At 43.7% G+C, this 17,098-nt stretch overlaps 1 protein-coding gene across 12 annotated transcripts in view; it reads left to right on the top strand.

The window, feature by feature from the left end:
• FMNL2 (formin like 2) overlaps positions 1-17,098 on the top strand; it is a 386,434-nt gene that overhangs the window by 309,090 nt on the left and 60,246 nt on the right. For all 12 annotated transcript variants that reach the window (XM_053258713.1, XM_053258712.1, XM_053258711.1 and 9 more), the window contains 3 exons: positions 38-148; positions 11,097-11,246; positions 16,054-16,155. In XM_053258713.1, the coding sequence (XP_053114688.1) occupies positions 38-148; positions 11,097-11,246; positions 16,054-16,155 (363 nt within the window). The remainder of the gene's footprint in view (positions 1-37; positions 149-11,096; positions 11,247-16,053; positions 16,156-17,098) is intronic.

Raw genomic sequence — 17,098 nt, forward strand, 5'->3', positions numbered from 1 at the left:
TATAAATTTGATAAATAAAGAAACCTTTGCTTTTCAGGTGGCGTGCATGCAGTTCATCAACATAGTGGTTCACTCAGTAGAAGACATGAATTTCAGAGTTCACCTTCAGTATGAATTTACAAAACTAGGCCTGGATGAATATCTGGATGTGAGTACACCCTGTTTTCGCTCATCATTGCCATGGTGCTGGACGTGCATCTGAGTGTATCTGAGTTTGGTCCTTGCAACAGATCATGCAGAGAATAAATTGACACCACCTGGGTTAACAAGAGCCATGGAGAGTTCTTTATTTTTGCTTCACTTATTTTTAACAGTTGCCAAATATTTGCCATACTAAAAACAAAGCCATTATTACAAAAGCAGTCCAGTCACTCACCATCAGTGCAGTTAAACCTAAAACCATACAGTCCCCTTCCCTCCCCAGTCTTATTTAAAAGAAAAACAAGACAATTTTGCTTTGTTTCACTGATAAATAGGAGATGCTAACTGTCTTTTTATATCGAGAGCGAGAGAGAGTGTGCATCAGGCAACTCTCACTTCTTACAAGTGATCCGTCCGTGATAGGAGTTTCATCTCAGCTTTTTCCTTAGGAATGTAACTGCTTAAAGGGAAGCCTTAGGGTAGTACAAGACACATACATGTTCCAGCTTCAGAAATCAAGATTACGAGCTCCTTCTGTTAAGCAGTCTCTTTACTGCCCTAAGCCATGCCATTTTCAAATTGGACCCACCTCTCTCTGGTGACTGCCTGCCCGTGGTGCATATAACACATGCCGCTGCTTTCATTTGGTGAACTTTTGCTGCTACAATTTCCAGCTGCAAGCCAGTCACAAACCTGGAAGTGCGGGAAAAATAGTTCCCTCTTACTTGGCACTTCACACATAGTGACCACATGGTTATTGTGCCAAGGCAAGTGAACAAAACTGTATGCTGCACACATTTCTGGTGCAATGACCTTTGCTCCAGTGAAATGCTTCCACGATGTGCACCTCCGCTACACTGACCTTGCTGCTGAGACAGCTGGATCCATTTTGGGCATTCTGGCAGTGAGCCTTTTCCCCCTCTCCCCCACCCCATTTCTGCTGATCCTATTGAGTAAGCAGAATGACATACCGCTTAGGCGACAGCTGTGCAGACTTCTCAGGGTCTCCCCACCACCATTCTGTGCCCCTCTGGTTCAGTCACGAGAATCATAATACGTGACTGCCTTCTTGGCAGCAGTGCTCTAACCACAATTGTGGAGATGGAATGAACACATGATTACATGGGTGTAAGTGAGACACTTCAGTCAAGAAGCACTAACTTCAGAGGCTTACTTGGAATGTTTTATGTATAGAAATAAATCAAGCAATTTCAGATCTTGGTTTATTTCAGGGCATTTGGTTAAAATAAACAGAGATCAGTCAGTTTGAATGTTACGACCAATCTAGGTTTGTTTCTTACCTCACTGAAACTAGAATTCTTCAGAAGCTCGCAGGGGAGTGGAAAGCATGTGCTCCCAAGGCTTGGGGATGTCATGCAAAACCAAGATTTGACTGTGGTTCTGTGTGACATCTGAACAGGTATGATCTATTGACCATGCACATCATATTGTCCAGGTTGGGAAAGAAGTGTCTTGCCGCATACATAGTGGTGCTGTGGCTGAGAACTTTGTTCCAAACTAGATAGCCAGTTCTCTTTCAGCAGAAAATGTGATCCTGCACTATTAACTGGGTTTGAGGTACTAACATTGTTCATACATGGTAATGTACTGGCTATATCCTTACCTCTTCTACAATAGAAATTCAGTATGATGCATAGTAGCAGCACTGTGTAAATACACATTAATGAAGACAATATCTATCTGGAATGCTCTACAGTTGATAAAATTAACAGGCAGGATTCCAGCCCTTAAACAGATGGTAAGGACTTTGATTGGACTTGTGAACTGCTTCTCCTGTTTTATTTTACCTCACCTCACCTCTTATGAGCACCATGTGGCAAGGCAGTATGTAATGTAATAATAAATAAATATAATAAGTATGCTACTTTTGGCATCCTGGAATATCTCTCAGCAAATTGATTCCAGTGTATATGTGCAGAGTTCAGAAGGAAAGGAGAGCTCAGACACTCCTGCAAATACCCTTGCTATTTTTTTCCTGCCTTGCCCAAACTCCTAATTTGTCATGTTTTAATTTGTGCACAGATGGCCTGAAATGGTGAATATATAGGTTCTAAATGATTGATTAGTTTGTTGTAAATCATAATTTTAAACTGACTTTTTATAGTACACTGCCTTAAGTTCCAACTAATAAATAATACTTTTTGTTTATTATTAAAATATTTATACTCCATCTTTCCATCCCCAAAGGGACCTTCAAGGGGGCTACCAATCATAGTAACCACCTAAAACAATCTACACAATTAAAAAAATAACAACCCAGACTTACAAAGTAGCAATTGAAAATTGCTATTTATTTATTTATTCATTCATTCATTCATTCATTCAATTTCTATACCACCCTTCCAAAAATGGCTCAGTTAACTACTAATTTGTCATATTTTAATTTGTGCACAGATGGCCTGAAATGGTGAATATTATTATTAGGAGTTATTTAAAAACCAAGTACCAAAGTACAGACAGATAAGATACTAATTTACTTAGATCAATAGTCTAAACAGATGTGTTTCTGAGTAGAACCATTTTAAACAGTTGACAGAGAGCAGAAAGGGAAGAGATCAGTTTAGTTTCCCATAATTTCATAGTCTGTGTACCACCACCAAAAGGCCCTAGTAGTGGTGTGCACGGACCGGTCCGGATCCGGACCGGTCCGGCAGGGGGGGTGGCTACCTTTAAGGGTGGGGGGGTAGAACTTACCCCTCCCGCTGCTCTTCCCCCTCCGGCGCTGCTTTTAATATCCAAGTTTTCGGGGCGGCAGAGTGCTTCCCTGCCGCCCCGGCCCCCGTCGTTGCCCGGAAGTAGCTTACAATGCAACACGCATGCGTGCGTCCCGGTGCGCACGTGCCTGGTGCCGCCGTCCGCCCGTGCGCCGCATACGTCACACACACGCTGCGTGTGACGTATGCGGCATGCGCGCGGACAGCGGCGCCACGCGCGTGCGCGCCGGGACGCGCGCATGCGTGTTGCATTGTAAGCTACTTCCGGGCAACGACGGGGGCCGGGGCGGCAGGGAAGCACTCTGCCACCCCAAAAACTTGGATATTAAAAGCAGCGCTGGAGGGGGAAGAGCGGCGGGAGGGGTAAGTTCTACCCCCCCACCCTTAAAGGTAGCCACACCCCCTTGCCGGTCCGGACAGATCCGGACCGATGCACACCACTAGGCCCTAGTCTACCGGTCATCCCTTAGATGTTTGGGTTGGGGAGGGGGCTCAAAGCATGTGAGCAAGCTTATATGGAATCAGGTCATCCCCTAGATACGCTGGTCCCAAACCATGTAGGGCTTCAAGAGTCAAAACCAGCACATTGAATTGAGCTTGGAATCAAATTGGAAGCCAATGAAGTTGGTGTTGTGTGACCAGAGAAACAGGTTCTTGCCTGCAATCTAACTGCTGCTATATTGTGCACCAGTTGAAGTTTGCAGACACATTTATATGCAATAAGACATATGTAAACAATTATACTAGTACAAATAGCACTATTTTTCTTTATTATAAAAACTGCCCTTGTCAAACCCAGAGATTGCATATTCGATTTATATGTATAGTGTATGCACATTACAGTGCACAAAACATAATAACTATTGATCAGATGTCACTAAAGGATGCCCCAGTGAATGGAGGCAGTGGCTCACAGCATCAGGCAGTTGTCCCAGTTGCCATGTAGGTTCATTTGCTTATACCAACTCTTTAGACTGGCTTAGGGACTAGCACAGCAGCATTCATTGGTAACTACTCTTCATGCTAGGACAGCTGAGGCCAGTCCACAGGGTTGGGCAGTGCAACTCTTGATGTTTGTGTCATTGATTGAATTATGTGTTCACCAGTGTATCTGTGGTAAAATGGATCCACAGTACTGTTGAATTGTATTCCTGCCCATTGACTGGACACCTGACTCCATATCGAGCCATAACTATCATCCATTCTTAAACCAAGCCTTAGGATTGTGAAGAAAGATCACATTTATGAAGACCACATTGACTTCATTGACCACATGAAGTCAATGAATGGATCCGCATTTTTTTTAACTTATGCCAGATTGTTTATGGTGCTTTTAAAATGCAAAATAAAGAAATAAGTTTTAGAAGACCAATTGGAAACGAAAGCATTTCTTAATATGCTGCAGATGAGATGCATGCTACTTTCTTCCTGGATGAAGGAATTAATGTAACTTTTTGGGAGATGGAGAAGGGGACTTAAAAAGGAAAACACACACACACACACACACACACACACACAAACAGAACAATCAGGGGTTTTTTCCCCATTCACACCTGTTAGAATTTTGCTGACGGTAATTACTATTGAAAGCCTCTATATATGGAAATATTCTCTGTCTGGGAACTCCAAAGCTGAGCCTGCCATCACCGCCGAAAACCACAGCGTCTAACCTCTTGACACCATCAGTGCCCGTCTCGGTGTTGACCCCATCGACATCCACGACAACCATGCTGTTTCTCTCCCAGCAGGGCCCGTTCTTCTATGTGCTTTACAATTTTATCCTTGAGAATGCTTTCCATCAATTTGTCTTGAACAGATGTTAAGCTAACCGGCCTCTAATTTCCTGGATCGCCCCTGGATACCTTTTTGAAAATTGGTGTTACATTTGCTACTTTCCAGTCCTCTGGTATAGAGCCGATTGTAGGGATAAGTTATATATATTTTGCAAGGAGTTCTGCAGTTTCACATTTGAGTTCTTTAAGGACTCTAGGATGGATGCCGTCTGGCCTGACGATTTGCTAGTTTTCAGTTTTTTCAGACAGTTTAGAACATCATCTCTTGTCACTTCTATCTGATTCAGTTATTTAGCCTCCATCCCCCAAAAGTCTGGTTCAGGAACAGGTATATACTCAGTATCCTGTGCTGTGAAGACAGATGCAAAGAACTCATTTAGCTTCTCTGCAACCTCCATATCCTCCTTAATAATCCCTTTCACTCTCCCATTGTATAATGGTCCAACCGCCTCCCTGGCAGGTTTCCTGCTTCTGATGTATTTAAAGAAGTTTTTGCCATTCCCCTTGATGCTTTTAGCTAAATGTTCCTCAAACTCTCTTTTCGCCTCTCTTATGGTCACCTTGCATTTATTTTGCCAGAGTTTGTGTTCCTTTTTGTTCTCTTCAGGCCTTCCAATTTCAGAAGGAAGTCATCTTCTCCGTTATGGCTTCCTTGACGGTACCTGCTAGCCATGCTGGCATCCTCCTGGACTTAGTGGTACCTTTCCTCCTTTGGGGTATACAATGTAACTGGGCTTCTATTATTGTTCTTTTCAGAAAACTCCATGCATTCTTGAGTGAAGTGACTCTCCTGATTTTTCCTTTCAGCTTTTTCAACTCCTCGTTTTGGAGAAGTTTCCTCTTCTGAAGTTCAATGTGTTAGACTTCCTTGGTGATTCTCTTGATCGCACTAGGGTCACTGTTCCCTAAGAGGTCAAAGACACTGACATCACGCACCAGGGCCTGGGTGCCACTCAGGATTAAGTCCAAGGTCGCCTTCTCTCTGGTTGGTTCCAAGACCAACTGTTCTAGGGCACTGTCTTTCAGTGTATCTAGAAATTTGACCTCTTTGTCATTACCTGACTGTGAATTTACCCAGTCTATGTGTGGGTAATAGAAGTCACCCATTAGTCACCCTGCCTCTCCTTGACGCCTCCTTGATTTCCTTCTGCAACTCCCAGTCACTGTCAGCATTTTGATCCGGAGGGCAGTAGCACGTCCCCAATAGCACATTTCCTTTCAGGCCTTGTATTATCACCCACAGGATTTCTGTGGAAGACTCCAGTCCTCCTGGATTTTCTAGTTTGTTAGATTCTATCCCTTCCTTAATATGCAGTGCTACTCCACCTTCAAGGCACCCCTCCCTGTCCTTTCTATAGAGTTTATATCCAGGGATAACAATGTCCCACTGGTTCTCACAGTTCTACCATGTTTCTGTTATGTCCCCTATATCTATTTCTGTGTTAGCAACCAAGCACTCCAGCTCGCCCATCTTGGCTCAGAGGCTTCTGGCATTAGCATATAAGCACCTATATGCTGAATCTCTTACCTGGTGTATGCTATCTTTCTTTTGGCTCTTTGATCTTTTTGACCAGCTGGCACAGCCTCCTGTCTGCTCTTTATGTGGTTCTGCTCTGTCCCCTTCTGTTTTATCTGAATCTTTTACACTCTCACACCTTACCAGATGTCATTTGCAGAACCAGATACTGCCCGGTTGCTGTCGGCTATTCCCCATGCGTCAATTTAAAAACTGCTCTGCAACCTTTTTTATTTTAAATGCCAGCAGTCTGGTTCCATCTTGGTTCAAATGCAGCCCATCCCTTTTGTACAGGCTTTGCTTGCCCCAAAATCTATCCCACTGTCTAACAAATCTAAACCCCTCCTCCTGGCACCATCATCTCATCCATGCATTTAGATCCCTCAGCTCTGCCTGTCTCGCTGAACTTGCTTGTGGAACAGATCTCATCTACATTCCTCTCTGTCTCTCTGAGCTTCTCCAGATCTGCCACCTTGGTCTCGAGGGAATGAACCTGTTCCCTGAGAGCCAGAAGCTCCTTGCACCGAGCATACACCCATGATTTTTGCCCATGGAGCAAATAGTCACACATGCAACACTCTGTGCAAGACACCAGTTTTGACTCTCTCCGCTTTGCCAAAGTTGCACTAGGCACCAGATTAAGTGCCTAAGCCCTCGACTTCGTCTTCCGCCAAAACTCCATCACCTTTCACAGTGCATCATCGGGTCGCTCGGCGTCAACCCCGCTGGTGTTGACTCCGGCTCCAAGGTGTTCAACATCTTTGATGCCTGTGCCTCATCTATTGGCGTCAACTTCAGTTACTCTGGATCCTTGATGCCCACCTTTGTCAATGTTGATTACTTCCTGACTTGTGTTGCTGCCACGATAACTGCTCTACATCTCTCGCCTGATTGCTCAGCGCTGCCATCACCTATAGTGATCTCCCATGAATCGACGCCTGCCCAGTCTCCTCTCCACCTTTCACTGTGGCAGCCTGCTACACCTTCTTTGGACTCTCCAGAGCTGCAGACCTACTTCGGAAGGAACTAGAGCTCCTACTCAATTCTACTAATTCAGTGCCCTCAGGTTCTATTTTCAAAGGCTTTACCTTGTCCCAGTGTCTTGACACTGATGAACTCAGTTCACCTCTGCCTATTCCTAAGACCCCTACAGGTGGCCCATCAACCTTGACACCGGCTTGCCCATTGACTGTGCCCTTTTCAGCCTCCCATGTCCCTAAGGACCCCCTGGACTATAGCAGCTCCACAGGGCCCTTTGATCTACCACATTTGAGGGCAAGGTGGCATTTCAGCTCACGCTCTCTTTACAATTCCCCAGCATTTCCATATGACTTCCAAGAATATAGACTCTGGAAATTTATGTGCCTCCGGGGGGCTCTTCCAACGCCTCTTGCTCCAGATCCTGCTAACCCTTTTAAGTGCCATACCACTCCATCCACTCTTTTGAGGCCTGCTTCACCGATGCCCAGGGCCCTACCGCTTAGACCTATGCTGCCAATATTGCCTGTGCCTGAACTCCTATCTGTGTCTCCTCGAGCTCCAGTTCCTGCAGAGGCCCCAGGTTCTGCGGCCCCTGTGATACCGTCTGTGCCTGGACAACCTGTTCCTTCTACAGTGCATTGCCCCAGAACTCCGTTACCTGAGGATCCTGATACTGAGGAGTGGCGGGGGGCCTTCTTATGCATCTGATCCTGACTCAGATCTCAGAAGCTCTATCAGGCACATCACCAGATGTAGTGATCAGTCACTGACCAGGTTCTCCTCTATCCTAAAGTGTAGACTGGAACTCCAGGGAGCAGCCAATCAGCACACCAGGTGGGTGGGACATAGACAGCGGTTGAAAGGAAGAGAAGGTTCTTTGAGAAGGAAGCAGGCTGGGGGGTGAGGGCCGTGGAGGATGGCTGCAGGATGAACTTCAGATCCTTGAGAGACAGGATTGCAGGAAGCTTGCTTCTCATCAGATGGTGGGTGAGTTTTCAAGGAAAAGGGGATTCAGCCTGAGGAACAGTTTGTTAGTCAGATTTTGCTTTAGAAACGTATATTTCTTTTGTGTGCTTTGCAAATCCCTGAAATTGTTCTAGGATTGTTTACCTGTAATGTAACTAGACTAAGAAACTCTAGACTTTGCCCATCCAGCTAGGGTGTTGCAAAAGACTCTGTAAACTTTTAAATGTGTTTTTGTATTTTCTTACATCCATGTTCTTTGTAATTGGGTAACTACAATTTTTAAAGTGTGCTGCCCCAATATAATCTGGGTGCCTTTTGAAGTATTCTTGTAACCACTGAGTATTTTTAGCTGTAACTCAAAGTTGAGAGAGCCTCAGATCAAAGCTGTCTGTAGCATTTTAATAAAGTTTTTCTCTTTTTGTTCTTTGCAATTTTAAAAAGCCTCTCTGAGTGGATTTTTGACTCAGGAAAGGGCGGGGCTGGTGTAACATGCCTCATATGTTCAGCAACTACCAGTTTTATCACCACGTGTAAGCTTGCACATGAAAGGTTTTTGTATACTTTTCCAATAGCAAAGGAAGGAGAGAGTTTTCCCTGGGATTTCCACCCAACCCCAGGGTGTGTGTGTGGTGAAACTCTGTCGATAATTGGGTGGTGGTGGCAGCCTAGATCCTACCAAGATTACAGGAAAGTTTTGAGAGAAGCCTTTGCTCGGAAAGCATGGAAGGGATGATTCAGCATTTTTTTCCCCCTTACGTGGGCTTGCTCTGAGACAAAGGCTCTGGTCTGGTCCTACACCATGCCCTTCAGGCCCTCCCATTAACTGCGTGGAAGCTGAACCTTTAGACGAGATCCTGTTAAATGAGAGAAAGGCCTCTACAAGATGGGACTATATGTGTAAATGGAAGCGTTTCACATCCTATGCGTCTGCTAAGGGATTTGGCCTGCTTCAGGCTTTGATCCGTCAAAAGTGTCTCTACCTCATCTCTCTCATGGGTTTGGGTCTCTCCAATACCTCCCTTAAGTTTCACCTCACTGCCATCTCAGCTCGCTACCCAGGCTGGGATGGCAAGTTGGTTTTTGTTCACCCTGACTCTAAACAAATTTTGAAAGGAGTTAACAACCTGTACGCACCCCCCCCACATGGTGCGGGCACCAGTTGAGGCTTGGAGTCTCTCACTTGTGCTGTCCGCACTTACAGAGGCCCCCTTTGAAACCCTGTTGTAATGCTTCACAGCATTACACCTGAAGGCTGCCAGAGAGAGAGAGAGAGAGTTTGTGTGTCTGTCTGTCTGTCTATCGATCTATCTGCTATATGTGTTTGTATTCTCTCTCTCTCTCTCTGAGAGAGAGAGAATGTGAATGAGAATAAATAAATAAATAAATTCTATCAATAATGGATTCAGTTCAGGGAGAGCAACAGTATTCTAGTGCGGAAATACTGTAACACAGGGGCTCTAAAAATGAATCATTTTTGAAGACAAGAAGAAACAGAGAGGACATTCCCCAGAGTAGTCAAGACAAATGACAAGATGGCAAGCACTCTCCTTATTGTGCCTTTAAGTGCCTCCAGCCCCAAAAAGTGAGAGTGAGAGTTTTCACCCCCAACATAATATGTGTATGAAAAATAATAGATTGGCATTCTGCAGAGCATTGGGAAACCTCGCAGCAGCTGTTTGTGCAGTACAGAATGTGTGAATGTATGAAGCTGCCCTGTGTGGAGTCAGACCAATGTTCCGTCTAGCTCAGTACTATCTACTCTGACTAGCAGCAGGTATTCCAAGGTCTCAGGCAGAGATATTTCTCATCACCTGCTATCTGACCCCTTAACTGGAAGTGCCAGGGCTTAAACCTGGAGCCTTCTGTGTGAAAAGCACGTGATGTACCACTAAGATGTGGTACCTCCGCCTCCACGGAGAAGGAATGACTGAAGAAGAATTTCAGCTCTTGGCCCAGAGTACCCCTACTAACTGAACAAAGAGGCACCTTTCAAAATTGCAAGCTTCTTACATTTAGAAGAGGAGAAGCAACTGTCCCTGTCCAGGTCCAGCACAGCATTCCTCTAGTGATTGTTGCTGGTGGTATTAGTCCTTTGGGGATAGGGAACCATCTTATTTACATATTTGGTTTTCTTTGTATACCGCTTTGGTAACTTTTGTTGAAAAGCTATTTATATATAAATATACGTAGTAGTAGCAAAAGTAGTAGTAGCAGTAGTAGTTGTAGTTGGATATGATCAAGAAGCAGTATGAACTGCTCCAGCAATGTTTGTTTGTTTCATTTAAAACATTTATACCCCAGTTAACTAGCTAATCAGGCTCTCAATGCAGCTCATATAAAATACCAAAGTATCGATTTTAAAGTATTAAAGACAAGCACACCAAGGCTAAATAAATAATGTAATAAAACTATATTTATCTCTTCAGCGGCTCGGTGACCCTCCTAAACAGGAAGTTCTTCAAATGTTTTCTGAATATTGGGGTGGGAAGAGAGTTCCAGAGCTACAGAACAGAAAAGGTGTACTCCCACGGTCCAAACTGCTACAGTGAAGGAAAGTAGAGCAGGCTTCATTTGCACAAGACATGAGGCAAGGGTTGGCCGTGTGGTGCTCCCTGAACTATCAGGCACTCCCAGGGGTTGTCCTCTTTGAAGGCCCTGCTCAGACTCAAAGAACATAACTGTGGTTCCTCCTCTTGATTAGGGAATCCAGAAACCTGCATGACTATGACTGCACTATAGGATTGCAGTGTAGCTTTCAAAGCACTTTAAAAAAAAAATCCGTCAGGATCTTAGAGGAAGATCTCTCAGTTTGATATGTATCATTTTAAGTGCGTGTGTGTTTAAAAAAAGAAATAAGCAGTTAGGCATTTCATGAATATATGACTTGTTTCCAAACCTAACCATGGACTTCTTCGTCAGTGCTGAATTCATTTGGTGATGACTTTTGCCTTTGGGCCTTTCCAGAAGCTGAAGCACACAGAGAGCGATAAGCTGCAGGTGCAGATTCAAGCATATCTGGACAACGTGTTTGACGTGGGAGCATTGCTTGAAGATGCTGAGACTAAGAATGCTGCCTTGGAAAGAGTGGAAGAACTGGAAGAAAATATATCTCATGTTAGTATAAACACTGACTCTTTCTATGGGTGGACTTTAGCGGGGTGGAGTGGGGGGTAAAGGAAGCTAGGTAGCTCAACTCCTTTGTCATTCCTGCAGATGGGTGGGCTCCATAAGGATCCCTGGATTGGGACTGTGGAGCCCACTTGCACTGGCTTATAACACTGATTATAGTAAAGGACTTTTACTCATCTGTGGCATGTTATTGCTGCCTTGATGAGAAAATACTGGGCAGCAAGTTAATCATGGCTATGCACTATTGAAATCAATGAAGCATATTAGTCATAACTAACTTAAAAGGAAAAGGAAAGATTGTGCCATTGAGTCGGTGACGACTCCTGGTGACCACAGAGCCATGTGGTTTTCTTGGTAGAATACTGGAGGGGTTTACCATTGCCTCCTCCCTTGAAGTGTGAGATGATGCCTTTCAACACTTTCTTATATAGCTGCTGCCTGATATAAGTGTTTCCCATAGTCTGGGAAACATACCAGTGGGGATTTGAACTGACAGCCTCTTGCTCCCTAGGCAAGTTGCTTCCCCACTGGACCATTAATTTTCTGTGAGGCTTAATCTGAATGCTGCTCACTGAAATGCAGAAGGAAGACTAACATACTTGGGTAATTGGTTTCCACTTGAGAAGTACTTTTAGTTCAGTCTGCAGTGGTGTGCCTGTTTTACCATGGCAGTGTTATGGACATCTAAAATGCCTGCAAAACACATTTTATAGTCCTTCCAATATGACTCGGAACTAAAGAAGAATAGCTCCTGTGAATGCTCAAGAGGGTTAAGCAATTTCTGCCTAGACATCCACAGTCAGTCTGAAAAATATGCTAGATAGTTTGTACTTTTACCCTTGAACCACTTGTGTTCCTGTTTCAAATTGACACACATTTGGAAAAATAGTCAACATGCTATAATACACAGATAGGAACATAGGAAGCTGTCTTATACTGAGACAGACATTGGTCCATCTAGCTCACTGTTGTCTACAGTGACTGCTAGCAGCTCTCCGAGGTTTCAGGCAGAGTCTCTCCCATTTCTACCTGGAGATGCCAGGGATTGAACCTGGGGCCTTCTGCATGCAAGGCAGATGCTCTGCCACTGAGCTACGGTGGCCTCCATGTCCTTTTGGTCGACTTCTCAATGGCCGCTGTTGGAAACATGATGTTGCAGCTGGAGTTGATGGACCCTTGGTCTAACTTAGCAAAGTTATTCCTGGGTTCTTATTGTCCACTAAATGGGTAATAAATTTCACTTTATAGAGGTTTGCTGAGGTTTGCTAATCAAGTGTATCTGATTACTCATATTTATTTAAATCCAGGCATAGAGCATGGATTTGACTGTGGGCATCTTCATGTTGGAGCTGACCTAGAGTCATGAAAGTGATATATTTATTTTATGCATTTATACCAAAAAAAAATTTCAAGGTGGCTTACAGAGTAAGAACACATTACAATCAATAATAAAACAGCAATAAAAATCCTCAGAACTTAAAACAAATAAAATCAGATCAGCATAAATCCCAAACTGATTTCAAATTAAGAACCAGCACGAATAAAATCAGTTATAAGATGCCTAATAAGATTTATTTTATTTTCAAAACCCATCTCAGTGAATTTCTCAAGGGAGAGGATCTACAGTTAAGATGCCACCACTGGGCCAGCCCTATTCCTGATACCCACCAATTGGATCTGAATGGGCCAGCAAGTAGAGCTTGTGAAGCTGATCTTAGAGCATAGAGCTTAGGTTCATAGGGTGCAGGCAGCCCTTGAGATAACCTGTTTTAAACGAAATAGTAGTCAATGTAACTCATTTCAAATTGGTGTAATATATGTATCTTGCTCCTCCCAGCAACTGGGCAGCCATAGTTTGAAGCATAAATGAAGATTTGTGGCTTTTAATTAACCATTCCTGCTATATGTGTTCTTCTCTGGTTACTGTCTTACTCTTCCAGTGCTAGAAGTTTTTGTTTTGTTTTGTTATTGACTCAGATTACTCTGGAGTATTTAATTACCACTGAATTACAATTCCATATGGAATCACCTGGGAGAATTGCTTAATCAACAGCTCTGTTGTAGTCTGGGAAAACTAATTTACATATAAATTGCAAATTCCATGGACATATAGAACAAACAGCAAATCGATGCTTCACACCATAAAAGTACACTTAGAAGTCTCTCTTGTTCTTAAGATATACAGTAACTGTTTGCAGAGTGGAGCCAGATGGAGGTAACATGGCTTATGTGTTTAAACATTTATCAGCAGCAGGGATCCTGCTGGAATGGGACGAATGGGGAGTAGGTGTTTGGACTTAAACTGCTCCCAGTTGCTTAGTCATCTAGAGATAAAAGGCCAGGATGGTTGTGTATGATTCATTAAGACCTTGAATATAGCACACTTATTCACCAGTGTACAGTATTGGTGTTTAGGTTTCCAATTCTGTAAAATGTTTTCAACTGTTTATAAATTGCAGAGTTGTTGGTTTTTTTAACACCAAGACTGCAGATTTTTAGTTGTTTATGACTTCTTAAATGTTCACAACCTATGGCAAAATAGGAAGGAACTGATTCCTAGAGCGAACTGAATTCTGCTCTGTTCCATCTAACAAATGTCCTGTCCCTGCTATTGCCCAATAACACATTTAAACGTGGTCCTCAGATGAGGAACATACGAAACTGCATTATACTGAGTCAGCCCACCTAGGCTAGGATTTTCTATGCTGGGTGGAATGGGTTTCAGGAAAAAAAGTCTTGCTACATTAAATGTTTTAACTGGAGATGCTGGTGATTGAAACTGGGATGATCTGTGTGCAAGCATGTGCTCGACTACTGACCTATGGCCCTACTCCACAGGTGTTCCTTTTTCACCTAGAGCATGTCCTCTTCTGGAAATTTGGTCTGGGACCCCAAACCAAAGCAAAAGCCATGCCCCAAGACCAAGAGTAGCAAACTCAGATGGACTGGAGGCTAAGTGAGCTAGCACAGGGGTGGGCAAACTTGGCCCTCCAGATTTTTTTGAACTACAACTCTCAGCACCCCCAGCCACAATTTATTGTAGCTGGAGAAGCTGGCAGTTGTAGTTCAATCACAGCTGAAGGGCCAAGTTTGCCCATCCCTGCGCTAGCAGATAGCCATGGGTGACTCTCACAATTTTTCACCTCAATATGTCAGTTCGGTCTAACTTGGTAGCCAAACCCTTGTGGGCCAGACATAAATTCCCTGCTTCTTAAGCTCTCAGGACCACAATCACATGGAATTATCTTTATGGTGATCTGGGATCCTTTACAACATGGTCAATGCGCCTGTGCATTAGTCCCACAGAAGGATTTAATAGCTTCTCTAGGTGCTCTGAGCATCGCCTTGTGCGTATGAAGCATGCTCAATATCTTAGGCAGCAGAGCACCTGTAGCTGAGTTCCCTTTCAACCACCTCAGCGTATGCCTCTTTAAAATTCACTCCTCATTTTTCATCTTGCTTCCTGTGGAAATTCAAATAAAATTGATTTAGATTCTAAGGCTTGGACTTGGACTGCTCTTGAACACTCTCTTTCCTATTATTTTGGAGTCATGGACACATGGAATTTTTTTTAAAAAGTGTTCATCTTGTGGGGGGACTCTCCCATTATCGGACAGGCACAACCAATGTTTGCTTTGTTTGGGAGAAGATCATATAGTCCAGATCATATTGTCCAGCTTACTACTGTACTTTTAAAAAGCCATCAAATCCGTGTTCCTTGTGCTTTAGAAAATCCACAAGGACTAACGGCATTCTCAAACTCACCAAAAGTGTCCAGATGTGCAGATCTTTCCTCCTTCAAGGGATCAGAATCAGCCCCCATTTGAAAAAGATAAATCAGACAATGAGTACACCTCACTTTCTGATTCAGAAGAGTGCTCTGTCCAAACGGAAAATCCATCCACCTCTTTGCCAGACGAAAAAGTCCCAAACCAGCCTTCTAACTCCCCAATAGAAGAAATCAAGTCATACCATATTCAGGTGGCTGAAATGGCAAGAGTCTTGGGCTTGGAATTAAAAACCTCAGCCCCAGAAGTCAAGGATCAGGTTCATGACTTCATGTCAACTAGCTCTGCTGCACAAGTTTGGCAATGCTGCCAGTTCTTGCTAATTCTTCCAAATCTTCCTGGGATGCACCCTCATCTTCAATCTTGATTTCTAAGCATCTTAAGAATTTTTATAGGGTAGAAGAGGGAGATTGGCCTTTTCTCTTCAAGCACTCTCCTCCAAACTCACTTGTAGTAGACTGTCTTGAGTGGCAAATCTGGGAGAAAACATTCAGCCCCGGTAGAAAAGGAAAGGAGAAAACTTGACTCTATGGGGCGCAGGTTCTATTTGACATCTCCAACAAGATTGCTAATTACATAGCCTGTATGGCAAAATATCATTACTCCATATGGGAAAACCTCTGAAACACTGAAGTCTAAGATTAAAGATGTACTATCCAAATCAGTTGACACCTATAGGAGTTATGAAATCCTTCTATGGGGCTACTGCATAGGCGCATTACTCATGTTGTGAATTATCCGGGATCACCTTGCTTACAGGTAAGCAACCTGGTTTTGCCCATCAAGGAAGTGCCCTGTTTCTGCTGTATGCTTGTTTTGAAACCCACACAGTCAATTTTTTGGACTTCAGTATTGTCCAAGGATAGTTCATGTTGGCTATGTCAAGTTTCAATCCAGTGTCAATAGAGAAGCAGACACCAGCTTTTCATGTATATTTAAATCTTATGGGGGGTTTTTTTACTTGTGAAATCTCTCACAAATTGACACCTTTCTGAAATGTACAGTTATCAGAAAAACTTCAGGACACAGAGAATGAAGCCATGGCAAAGATTGTTGAACTGGAAAAGCAACTCATGCAGAGAAACAAAGAACTGGATGTGGTTCGGGTAAGTGTATTGTAGTTCGGGTAAGAAGTCTTCAGCAGATGATCAGCTATGGTTGACTGTAAGTCGATTTATTAACAGACTACCAGAACTATGTAATTAATTTCAATATGTACAAACTGGACAGGCAACACTCTAAAAACCTTCACTCCTATCTGAGTGAATAGAATGATGTTCATCTATATCTTTTTATATGTTTGTTGACCTTCAAAGGGGCAGTGTGAAGATCTTCTATTCATACATTTGAGTTGCTGTAATTTTCCGTTCTGATGGCAGCTTTCTATGCTTGCTAATAAGTTGTCTCCTTTCACCTAGCAACCTGTGATGCAGCACAGGAAGCTATGTGTGCGCATGAAACCAGTATGCCCGGTTCAGTTAGAGTCTGAACCAGGCATGTTCGGTTTCGCCCACCTGAACATACCCCCTGGTTCGACTCAAATTCAAGCTGGTCCGGGATTCTAACAAAACAAAAACATTTTTTTTAACAACTCATTGCCTCCGGGTGGTGCTGCCATGGCTATGGGGGGAATCTCCACCAATTTCCCCTTCCCCCGCCAGCCTCCCCCTGGTCTCCAGGTTGGGCTGTTTTAGTCCATGTTTGGCTCACTCTGGGCCTCTTTGTGCTGGTGGCGGCATCTGCATGGGCGGGTCATGACCGAGTTCGAGCCCAAACTGGGTCTAGTTTGGCGCGAGGGCGAGCCGGGGGTAAGCCTTCGAATCAGCCAAGTTTGATGTTGGACTGGCTGGAACTCAAGCCGGTTTGCCCATCCCTACAAGAAGCTGCAGTGAGAATAGGGCATTAGGGATGTTCGGGTGTGCACAGAAAGGCTTGGGTAAGACCAGGGGGCTCTTTGTATTTTGGCCTCAATCATCTATATATCATGCATTTTCTGTGTAATATATTCTTTACTGGATCCACAAGTGGTTGATTTAAGCAAATTTAGGT

This window comes from Hemicordylus capensis, chromosome 1 (genome assembly GCF_027244095.1).
Source record: "Hemicordylus capensis ecotype Gifberg chromosome 1, rHemCap1.1.pri, whole genome shotgun sequence".
Classification (NCBI taxonomy): domain Eukaryota; kingdom Metazoa; phylum Chordata; class Lepidosauria; order Squamata; family Cordylidae; genus Hemicordylus; species Hemicordylus capensis.